Consider the following 11775-nt stretch of genomic DNA (forward strand, 5'->3'; position numbering starts at 1 on the left):
CCCTTATTATTGTCTTGTGTCATATGCCACTTGGGCCTCTTAAGGAAGATCAATCAATCAGTTTATTACAGTCAAGACCAGTAGTTCTTAAGAAATATCATTCCACTGAAAATAAGCGAACTTTGAATTTGCATCCCTTTGGTGAAAATTTGAAGGAAATAATAATAAACCTTTGTTTTTAAATGAAAGATTGCATGTTTTCTTACCATCTATTCTTTATTTTGTTTCACCCTATCCCCTGAATAACTAGTTTGCACATAAAAGCAGCATTGTCTGGTTTTTATTGATTAATAATAAAGAAACTACAGTTGTACCTCGGAAGTCGAACAGAATCCGTTCCGGAAGTCCATTCAACTTCTGAATCATTTGACATCCAAAGCGTGGCTTCTGATTGGCTGCTGGAAGCTCCTGCAGCCAATCGGAATCCCCATCAGACATTAGGCTTCCGAAAGAGCGTTCGAAAACTGGAACACTCATTTCCGGTTTTTGATCGTTCGGGAGCCAAAACGTTTGACTCCCAAGGCGTTCGACTATATAGCTTTTTTCCTTTATTACTAAAGACTTGTTTGTTTGGGGGGACAATTGTTTAACTAGTACAGTGGAGGGCAACTTTCTGTGACCACTAATTGGATAGAGACAAGCTTCACCCTTTTAATTCTTTAAAATGTTCTGTCTTTTCCAGATTGGGCATATTGATGGAGATCCCAACCACAAAGGCGCTTTCCCTGTATCATTTGTGCACTTTATTGTTGATTAAACTGCTTGTTGCAGGTGGAGAGACTCTGCATTTCCAGGTATCACTGGAGCTCTCTGCCCGGAATTAGATGCTTCACCAGGATACTTCATGAATGTTACACCACTGTGGACTCTTTGTTGTGGCAACTTAAGGTTTTTGAATCGTCCAAGGAAGATTTACTTTGTAGTAGGCAGATCCACTTGAACTATTTTCATTGTGAATTCTGGAAGACCATAAAAAACAAACATTAACGCCAAAAAAATAATACGTGAAACTGATTTCAAATCTCCCTTTTAGACTTTCTCACTAACCTGTGCACCAGAGTTTCTCTCTTCAGCAAATAAGGGAATTTCTGATGCACACCACAGGGTTCAGCATTTTAAAAGTGGGCAGACTAGCAGAGAGATGAATGGCCTGACTGCACTAATATATTACATTTCAGTGCCAATTTCCAGTGCCTCTAATGCATATCTGATCTTTGTTTGCACTCAGTGTCTTTGAGACCTGTCTCAGGACAATGTAGCTGCAATGAAAACTCAGTTTTAAGAGTGGCAGTTACTTCCACTTTTTACTCAGTACACTACAAAAACATGAGGCTAGAAAATCTACCCATCACTGATTCCTTGTCCACATCCACTGAGTGGCTAAGTTGAAGAGCTTAGCGGACTTGAGGGTGGAGTACTTGACCACATTGCAAAAGTACAAAGAAGTCCTAATAGAGCACTAAGTAATAACAAAGGGCAGAACACAGAGTTTTTCAGACTGCTTGTCTCTGGTGCTTGGTGGCTTATGTTTTCAGGCAAGACATAAGCATCATCCACAAAGGACTGGGCTCTTTCTTCCAGCACAATAATTCTCCTACTGAAGCCTCATTCATTTTGATTGCATTGGGATTTGCTGTAGGCATTCCATATGAGTGATAATGATATACCTGCCAACCACCCTTAGCTGAGCAGAATGCTTTAAAAGGTTTTGCAAAGCTGGAGTCCAACCAGGGACCAAAATCTGTTGCCCGAGCAACGATTAAAGCGATTCAGATCTAACAACCAAACCCTAGCAAATATTTCTCAATAAGCCCCAGTGCATTTTCCTGTGACAGCACTAATGGGGCCCAAACACCTAACATAAGTGCTAACAGGATCTACTATCCTGTCCCATAGACGAAGGGATGGGAAAGAATCATCAATTTATGCCTGCCTACTTCTCCTATATCTATGATAAGGAAGACTCAATAAGAGGACGCGGTTCCATGCAGAAGTACATGCTACAGCTCTGTTTATCCCCTCAAGGGAAAAGTTATTGCAAAGTCTCTTTCCCCTGACTTGTTAGGCCAGCTGAGGAAAGCCCCTGAGCCCAAGGGGATGGTGGGGTTCCCTTCTTTCCAGGGAATTGTCATGAAAGAAAACAAACAGAAACAGAACCTGCCATATATCCAGTTTCTGCCATTTTCCCATGTTAGTGAATTGGCTTCAAGGGAAAGGGTAACAGGGCTGCCTCCTGTGATCTGTGGGCATAAACTCTAGAAGGAAATGTTGTTTTTCAAGTTGTTTGAATGTGGAGAAATGCAACATGCTCGCACTTACCCAAAAGGAACGAGTATTTCCATACTTAGATCATATGAAAACGCTTGTCTAGAAAGGCCCATTAAAGAGATATTTTAATAATTGGATGTAGATATTTACTTTAAACCCTGAACCTGTTTACCTCAAATTTGTAAATATGAGGAATACGAGGTCATACTTTTCTATACAAAATATACATTTAATGTATATTTTATTCTATTCTTAAGTCATCGTTGAGGTAACAAAACCCTAGACAATATTATTGGTAAATAAATGTGGATTACACATTTGCTGAAATTTTTGTTGCAGTTCTTTTCTTTGAACACACAAAAAAACTGTGTTGTCTAGAATTATTTTTATTTTTAAAAAACCAACCACGGTGGCTATGTTCACACCTAAGAGACTATTGTCGTAGGACAATGTAGTAGGGTATTCATCCAAACACCCTCTGTATTAAGGTACACACTTCTGTCTTGCAAGCAATTCCTTATTTCTTTGCAGATGCACACTGTGTACTTCTGTTCCTGAACATGGTAGTTAACACTGTTAATAATTGTGAATAGATTTCATAATTCCAAATTGGTAGACTATTGCAGAATATTACAAAAATGTCCTTTTAATGTTTGTATATTGTGATAATTGTTAACGGTTTTTACTTTGCATATGCTACCGAAACTGTGCACTGGTAGCATAGGATTAGAATATCAACGTCCAGGTCACATTGGCTTTCATCACAAGTTTTGTGACTATTGTATCTCTAGATTTATCAAGAGAACTTTGAATTTCTGACACAGAAATTATGTACATATTGGCTAGCATAGGTTGAAACATGGGGGGATGGGACAGGCCAATTGGTATATTTATATTTGGGATGGGATGACGTATCTCAAACTGCCTTGCTAAAGTGGTACATTTGAAGCAACTTGTCAGATCTGCGGATGCAAACCAGTGGGCTTATATTAAAACTCACTTTCGTACAAGCTGTTGCATTGTATATGGGGACAAACTGGAATGCTTCGAGATGCTTTTATTGCAAGTTTTAAAGCTAAGTCTACATATTCAAAGTTCCCACTAAATATATATGTATATTAGGAAACAAAATACTTTGCCACTACAAGTTTATCTGGCTGCTGATGAATTCAGTTTGGCTACTGACACTATTGGTTATGTTTGTATTCCTAGTAAACAAGCAAATAAATTGGCACATTATTTTGCACAATTCACTTATGTACAGTATTTTTTGACACAGAATCTTAGTTAATACCATATGCTTTGGAAGCTTATGTGGCCCTTAAATTTCACATTGGCCGGAATCCGAGGAAATGCACAAATAGCTGTGTGCACCCAGATGAAAGTTGCGCCTTCTGGCAAACATCTTGTGAAACCCAGGGGATTTTCAACTCTTGACTTGAATATTCCTAAGGCCTTAGATGTTTAGAGCCCAGCCATAGTGTGTGAGCTTTCAACTGTTTTGGAAAAATCTTAAATAGTGGCCACTAAAAGATTTTGAGTAAGAGTATTTTTTCACACTACAGTGTGCAGACACTAGGCTTGTAACGTAAGACTGTTTCAAGAGTTCTTTTTTGTTTCCGTGGCACTATTTCACCCAATTAAATAGGAGACATTTTGGATTTTTAGGAATGACAGATGCTAAAATGTTCAGGTCTTCTTTCACAGCTGACAACAGGGGATGATGGTGTTCAACAAACTGTTAGTGAGCATGTAAGATTACTTTTGTTTAAATGTTTAAAAAGGAGCATAAGATACCTAAAATGCAGTTCAGAATGCTACTTGAGATGTATAATTTTCAACGTGATGGTTTTGATTGTTTAGTTGCAGAGCAACTGTATATATTGTATAACCTAAATCAATTCTTATTTTTAGTGTCTGGATGCAGTGATTTATAATTGGAGCATGATTAATTTCACTTACGTTAAGCCAGTCACTTGACTGGAAAAATAAACAGCTTTGAAGCCTCACCTTGACTTTTTTTTATTAATTGAATGTGAAAGCACTTATAGATGAGCCACACTAGAATAAACTGAGTGATTACCGCTATTCAGCCTTGATGTATTAAAGACATATCAGAAGACTGCTGACAAACAGCTGTCTTAAATGTGAGTTCTCTCTTATTTTGGACTTTAAATGGTTTACAGTTCAATTGTATGGGGAGCAGGAGAATGCAAAGTATAGAACCTGCCCAACCCAAAGCCTGCTGTGCTCATCCTTGGTGAAAAATGGAAGATTACATTTTTCTGGGGTTTTTTCTTCTTTAATGAGAGGGCACAGCCATTCTACTGAAAGGCAAACAGATATGCCAGGCTCTAGGGCCAGTATACTTTCCTCCCTGTGCTGGAGACATGGGAAAGAGGGGGCTTTGGATCCAGCTGATTCAAAGACTCCCTTGATACACCTTCTTTTACATCCCTTTTTGTCATTACTACCAGCAGGGTAGCAGTAGGTTTCCATACCTGCAGCAAGGCAGCTTGCAAGGAGCAGGCCTCCCCCTCCACCAGCAGAAAGGGAGACCTACTGTATCTGACGACCCATTCATTCATTCATTCATTCATTCATTCATTCATTCATTTTCCTTTTTTGCTGCCACTGCTAAAAGCAATGGCGTCTGTGGGTAGTCAGATTAGGCCATATTTAGAAAGACACGTCTTCTATTGATTTTTTTATTCATTTACAAAAATGGTATAAATCTTTTTAAACACCAGATTTGATATTTAGCACAGAAACTCACGCACAGTCAGTTGAGCTCTGAGTGACAGTTTGGGAAACAAACAAATGGTATTTTACAAAAAACAAAAACAAAACTTCATTCCTTTGAACAGTATGTTCAAGCAGTTAACAAAAAAAGTTCACATCTACTCCAAAATAACTTGTTTTCATTCTTCTCCAATTGCTGCAGTCACAGCAAGCAGTCCTTCCTCTCAACATGAAGTGCAGCTGTAGAAATTCAGGACTTCTCGGATGTTAAAACAGAGTCAAAGGCTGTTGAGAGCACCTTACAAATAGCTTGTGCTTGTTCCTGCATTTTATAAACAGAAAGAGTTGCTCAAACTTGTTTTCATGAACATGAAGATGCATTCAGCCTCAAGCCCATCTCGAAGTTTCAGCGTTTCCCGTATAGCATGCTTTGCTTTGATGACATTTCCTATCTTAAGCTAGGCAGCCAATGTGGTGCCATCCAGGTACTTGGAACTGCAACTCCCAATAGCCCCAGCCAGCATGACCAATGGCGGAGGTAATTAGAGTTCCAGTCCACAACATCTGGAGGGCACCATGTTGCCTATCCCTGATCTAAAGCATTCTATGTAGAGCAGTGGGGTCGGTCCAGAAATGTGACTTGCAAACAAGACTTGCTATTTTAGAAATTGCCAGCAGAAACGTATCATCAGAGTTTGATATTCCAGATAGGCTATTTGTTAACAGAGGGACAGTTCCTGCGTGTATACTGGGTTTCCCTTGTTTACCAAGCAGTTGCCAGTAAAGGACTCGCCAGGGCATTTAAACTCAAAGCCTATCACCAAGTGATATTAGTGCAGTATTTGCTAGCATACATATGGGCACTTGGAAAGCCAGGCTGGTGCATTTAAAGTTAATATATATGGCAGCGACAAAGCTATGAGAATAAAAGTTAGTGTTTGTTATGCCTTCCTAGTGGTTCAAATCCCCACTTGAAGCCCGGTGAACTGGTGATGCCACCCACTTATAATTAATAAAGCTACAGATTTAATTAAGGGGGTACTTTATCCCACAAATCTGTAAGTAGCATCCGGGTAGAGTGATTGACAGGGAGAAAATAAATGTGCCAAAGAAGAATATGCAATTAATTTGAAATTACGGGACTGCCACTATCTTGTTTTAACATGGGCTCCTGCTCATTTGCTACTTGCACTGTTTCTGCTACAGAAGGTTAGGGCTGTGGCAGGAACAAATGCACATGCAGTTTACAGTCGCTCTGACACTTGCACATATAGCGGTGCCTGGCCTATCTGGTCAGTGTGCCACAAATCATGTCTTAAGTAAAGGTAAAGGGACCCCTGACCATTAGGTACAGTCGCAGGCGGCTCTGGGGTTGCAGCGCTCATCTCGCTTTATTGGCTGAGGGAACTGGCGTACAGCTTCCGGGTCATGTAGCCAGCATGACTAAGCCACTTCTGGCGAACCAGAGCAGTGCATGGAAACGCTGTTTACTTTCCCGCCGGAGCGGTACCTATTTATCTACTTGCACTTTGACGTGCTTTCAAACTGCTAGGTTGGCAGGAGCAGGGACCGAGCAATGGGAGCTCACCACGTCACAGGGATTCGAAGCGCTGACCTTCTGATCGGCAAGTACTAGGCTCTGTGGTATAACCCAATAGTACAAACCTATTTTGTCATGTTTTGGTCCAGTACATGTAGCTAGACATAAGGCACAAGCGTATGATAGCACTTTGCATATTTTATGACTTATTGTCAACCTAGAATTATCCAGCAAGTGTTTTTTAAAGCATGAACCTTACCATACTATTACACTGGTATATCCAAAGGTTGTACTCTTCATAGTTCGTATCAGTTGTCTTTAAAGCCAGTAAACTCTTCCCTGCCCCAAGGCCGTCATCATAGCAGACCATCCGAACAATTAGGTAGAGCGCATGTCTATGCAAAACATCCTGAAAATGCCATGTGTTAATTTGTCAGTTTCTTATTGCTTGCAGCCAACGGGCATTACAATATAAATCACAAAAACAAAAAAGACAACCTAAGAGTAACTTAAAACATCAATTTTCAGAACTGCAAATTACCAAAACTTAAAATTATGAAGTTTCCCAAATCTAGAAATTCCCTTGGCAGTCACCCATAACTTTCTCTCCCTCCTAGCACATATAAAGCTATTCTGTAGGTAGCAAAATTGTCTATATCAGCCAGAAACCATCTGCTTTTGAACTGATTGACTTTAAAAAAATCTGGAGTGAATACAGAAATCTGTTATTAAGTGAACTGTGCAAAAAGGAATAGACTATAGTCAAGAATGTCTACAAAAAGATGGTAATGTGTGTCTAACAGGAAAAAGGTCATTACTGCAAAGAAACAGAACTGTAATAGTTGGATTTAAATTTCAATACACCAAACTTAGAACTTGGAATTCTTCGTATAATCCAAGTCCATTTTGGTATCTTCAGGAGAAAAAAAATCATACCACAATTATAGTCAGAAATATTCTGAGATGGTATTACTGGAGAAATTGAATGAGGCATATTTAAAACCAGGAACAACTTACATACTGGTCCAAAGTTGTGACTTTAATACCATACTTGGAAACTCCCATAACGAATTCTTCTTCCCCTGGAACAAAGGGTAGCTTTCCATCTTGCTTTGGGGAAAAAACAAAAAGGAATTATTGTAGGCAGATAAAGTTTGATGACAAAACAAGTCTCATACAACTTGTATGTTCTCATGTAAATAAATAAGCAACAGCCTTCAAATAAGTCAAAAGAGTGACAATAGCTCCATGAAAGTTTATTGACAATGATAGATACTTTGCTACTTCATTTTATACCGCAGAAGCCAAGGTACTGCACACACGCTAAGTTTCTGAAGCAGAACAGAAATAAATGCTTTCTAGTGATTCAAAAACAAGCCAAAGTTTCCTGGAGCATGATCCTTTTTTTAACTCCCTTGCTCAGCTATTCTATCTTGAGACCATCAGCCACAGCAAATGTTTAGACATTACAATGTACCAAGAAAAAGGTTATCAAAAACAGCCAATTTCCCAGACTCCCAGCCCCGCTTTCAATACCAGTGAGGAACAGTCATCTGGAACTCAGCAGAACTGGAAACCAATTCTTAAAAATAAAGATGGCTTAGACTAAGATAGTTTCCCCGGGCCACAGTTTCCCCATAAAAAGACCCAAGGGGACATATAGCCAAAGTCAGTCTTTACCTGTGCCACATCTATGTAATTTATCAAGTCCAATGGTCCCTCCAAAGTCTTGCTTTCATCAAGCTTCAGTTTTTCAATGGCACCGACATATTTTACTCTAAATTCTGCACAAGTATCTGAGTTGCTATTGCTCTGGCCTATAAAGAAGCAGACATTTAAACCATTACCCCATCTTTTTATCAATTGGCAAACTTATTGGGCATTCAACCATTAAAATTGACTCAGTGTAGTATTTATCTAAATAACTGCAACTGGAATTACTTCTGTTGTGCAACAGTGGTCTCTGTACCTCCCCCCTTGCACTGTCCCCAGATCTGTTCCACAGGTTTGGAGAAAGCCCCAGGACGGATTTGGGGAGGATGGGGACAGAATGTGAAGACAAAATGTTTAATTGTGTCCCTTTTCTTAAAAAAAATAAGAAATAGAAGTGTCACCTAAAAGTGATTTGTTGTTTTCCCCGGGCTTATTCCAACCACATTAAAATATCTTGCAAGAAAGCAGAACTGAATCGGGGGATGACTTAAATTTCTTATATTGGGGTACCAGAGGTTTCTGCAAATACAGAGCATAAAACCAAGTGTGTTGCTTTGGATACATGGAAGCATAAGGAAACCTCAGAACATGGTACGACCACAACATTACACCAAATGTAAGCTTGAAAATAGGGACACTTTCTAGTGAAATTTCAAAAGGCAGAGGAGCTGCCCAGCAAAGCTTCCATCATGAACAAAACAGGATTCTGAAGTCCTGTCTAGCTTTTTGCCTGTCCATAGAACTACCGGATACAGAGGAAATTATACAAAGTAGTAAAGGCAGCAGATCTATACAGAAAGGCAACAAATCACACAGATTGACATAATATAAAAATGTGATACATATACTGCAAAGGTGTATATTACATAATTTTATTTGTATATGCACAGATGTAATAATTTGTTAAGTAACAGCAGACTCAGCGTTGTTTTCTGCTTTAAAAAATTAGTAAAGTTCTGTGTCAGCATGTTCACATTTCTAGATACAGCTCCAATTAGTTATGAAACTCATCTATGCATTCTAACAAATAACAGGATGTCTTTAGGCCATCATCAATTTCCTACCTGAGCTTTTTGTGGAGTCTGTATCTAGACTAGCCACAGTACTAGATCGCGAAAGCCCACCAAGACTGGAATCCACTGACTAGATAAGGAAGAATACATATGAAAGCATTATGAAGTTATGCAGGTCAAATGATATTTAAAAGTGTGCTTTCTTATAAACTCATGAATTAAAGGCATGAATTAAACCACAAGCATGATTAATGAAGGCTTATTCCTATAACAATAAACCATAGTTTGTTACATCCAAATGCAGCCATGGAATAACACATCACATTGCAGTACAACATCCACAAATAAGAACACTTTAAATTCCTTCTTTCTCTCTATTCCACAAGCTAAGCAGTATTTCATCATTTACAATTCACTTTCAGTGGCTGCATCTATGCTTATAGGACTTAAGATAACTGTAGGAGTTATTTTTCTTAGTCATAATGGTACAAAATATGTGCAATTTTTAATTTAGCTGGTTGACTTTAGTAACATCAATTATTCTCATTCTGAATGCCAAGTCTGCATGAAGAAATAGCAAGTATAACAAGGATTTGAACATTTTTGTAAATGTAGATTCATCCCTAACTCTAGATATCTTCAGGATATCTGAATGCACCATCTAGCAGATGCCAAACTTCCACAATGTCATACAAGGGATAGCAGATGGGGAAAATATTCTGAATTTAGTTAGACATTCCACTGACTGATATGAATATATTTTAAAATTTGTCAATTTTCAAGGAGGCATACCCAAATTTGCTTACCTTACTTTTGGTACTGATTTCACTGCTTTGTGAACTGCTGCTACTATGCCGCTTTTTTCCTTTTCTGAACATTTTTTAATTGACACAGAATCTGCGAGAATACTGTAAAGAATGAAAAGAGAGTTCTGTTTGCCACCCCATTATAACTCCAATTCTACATGGACATAAACACTTCATAGATGCATATTTCCATTTGTTATGGAGGTTCAAATTTGCCAGTTAAAAGGCAGAGTCAAGCAACTGCCATTAAATGAATGTCAAGCTGTGGTTTCCACAGTGCCAAATTTAAAACTGAAAAACAAAATATATGTTTAATGGATTGTGATCTCTGCTTATTAGTAATGAATATAAATATCTCCAAACTCAAACAAAGGTTCTTCAAAATATTCTAAAAGCCGATGTTTACTATCACTACTCCAATGTTAACAGTAAGAATGCTTGTAGAACCATGCTTTCCTTTAAAATTGTGTACATTTCATTGGATGCTAACAAATTTCCTATTTCTACAGACTTTCCCAGAAGGACAAGCTGACACACTAGCAATACTTGGTATCTCTTTATCTGTTTTATTTGTTGTCATTTTATTGCTATTGTACATCACCATGGCATTTTCTATGGTTTAACAGTTTGTAAATATTCCAAATACGTAATATTTAACATGCAGGTATACACAGATTTTTTGTTGAAACCCATTTCTCCATTAAAAGTACAATTAATGGAGGAAGGTGTTCTGAAAAACTACAGTGCTATCTGTACTGATCTTGACGTTACCTGTTTCAGAACTGACTTTTTCTCCACATGATTTCAGGAGAGGGGTGCTTTCCCTTTCCCCCTTCTCCTTTTCTTTATGCCGTCAACAGCAGACATCGCAGGCAGAAATACAGCAAATGAAGATTCTCCGCCTCACTACATTACCACAGCGAAAAAAGCTGCCACTGCTGCAGTCGCCACAAATTCTGCCAAAAGGAAAGGAAACAAAAACCAACAACTTGGTCACTGTTAACAACATCATTTCCACTGCCTGGAGTTTTCTGCATTTCCTTTCTCTCCGACCTCGCTCCATACAATCCTCTTTCACTCACCACCTTTGAATATACAGTGGTACCTCGGGTGAAGAACTTAATTCGTTCTGGAGGTCAGTTCTTAACCTGAAACTGTTCTTAACCTGAGGTACCACTTTAGCTAATGGGGCCTCCTGCTGCCACTGCGCTGCTGCTGCTGCAGCTGCACAATTTCTGTTCTCATCCTGAAGCAAAGTTCTTAACCCGAGGTACTATTTCTGGGTTAGCAGAGTCTGTAACCTGAAGCGTATGTAACCCGAGGTACCACTGTACTTCGTAGATCCTGCAATGTGGATTCCATTCCATGAAACTTTATATTACCTAAATAAGTCGGTCAGCCTTTTCAGGAGCCACAAGACACTTCGTTGGCTTTGCTGCCAGAGACTGACATGATTACCCGCCAGGAAAACCCTGCTCTTAGCAGAACTGAAAGGGCACCAGGAGCATCACCCCCTACCTGACCCAAAAATGACCCCTACCTTTCATTCCCACCACAATGAAATACTGAGCACAAGGAAGCCCCTCCCCGTTCTGCTTCCGGGTACCAACCGTCGCGTCGGAGAACTTCTACTCCGTCTGCCTCTTCCGCTCTAGGACTTTTCGAAGCCTATGCTTTTTAGCGCAGAGACTCT

General features: G+C 39.1%; 2 protein-coding genes across 9 annotated transcripts in view; one reads left to right on the plus strand and one right to left on the minus strand.

Moving 5' to 3' along the window:
* Window positions 1-1001, plus strand: part of ASAP2 (ArfGAP with SH3 domain, ankyrin repeat and PH domain 2) — a 95074-nt gene extending 94073 nt beyond the window's left edge. For all 6 annotated transcript variants that reach the window (XM_053380957.1, XM_053380958.1, XM_053380955.1 and 3 more), the window contains one exon: window positions 683-1001. In XM_053380957.1, coding sequence (XP_053236932.1) covers window positions 683-757 — 75 coding nt within the window. In that variant the 3' untranslated portion in view covers window positions 758-1001. The remainder of the gene's footprint in view (window positions 1-682) is intronic.
* A 4104-nt stretch (window positions 1002-5105) lies between these two features.
* ITGB1BP1 (integrin subunit beta 1 binding protein 1) lies at window positions 5106-11727 on the minus strand. 3 transcript variants are annotated; one of them, XM_053380975.1, is made up of 8 exons: window positions 11623-11726; window positions 10854-11038; window positions 10083-10184; window positions 9328-9406; window positions 8231-8367; window positions 7568-7660; window positions 6810-6959; window positions 5106-5332 (listed from the first exon to the last, which is right to left on the minus strand). In XM_053380975.1, exons 3-8 carry the CDS (start codon window positions 10152-10154, stop codon window positions 5261-5263), a joined length of 603 nt encoding a protein of 200 aa, XP_053236950.1. In that variant the 5' UTR covers window positions 10155-10184; window positions 10854-11038; window positions 11623-11726; the 3' UTR covers window positions 5106-5260. The 3 variants fall into 3 exon arrangements, with proteins under 3 accessions (XP_053236950.1, XP_053236951.1, XP_053236953.1); XM_053380976.1 differs by lacking the exon at window positions 11623-11726 and adding an exon at window positions 11188-11212; XM_053380978.1 differs by lacking the exon at window positions 8231-8367 and having other exon boundaries at window positions 7568-7656; window positions 11623-11727.
* Window positions 11728-11775: the final 48 nt, after the last annotated feature.

This window comes from Podarcis raffonei, chromosome 3 (assembly GCF_027172205.1).
Source record: "Podarcis raffonei isolate rPodRaf1 chromosome 3, rPodRaf1.pri, whole genome shotgun sequence".
In the NCBI taxonomy this organism is placed as follows: Eukaryota; Metazoa; Chordata; class Lepidosauria; order Squamata; family Lacertidae; genus Podarcis; species Podarcis raffonei.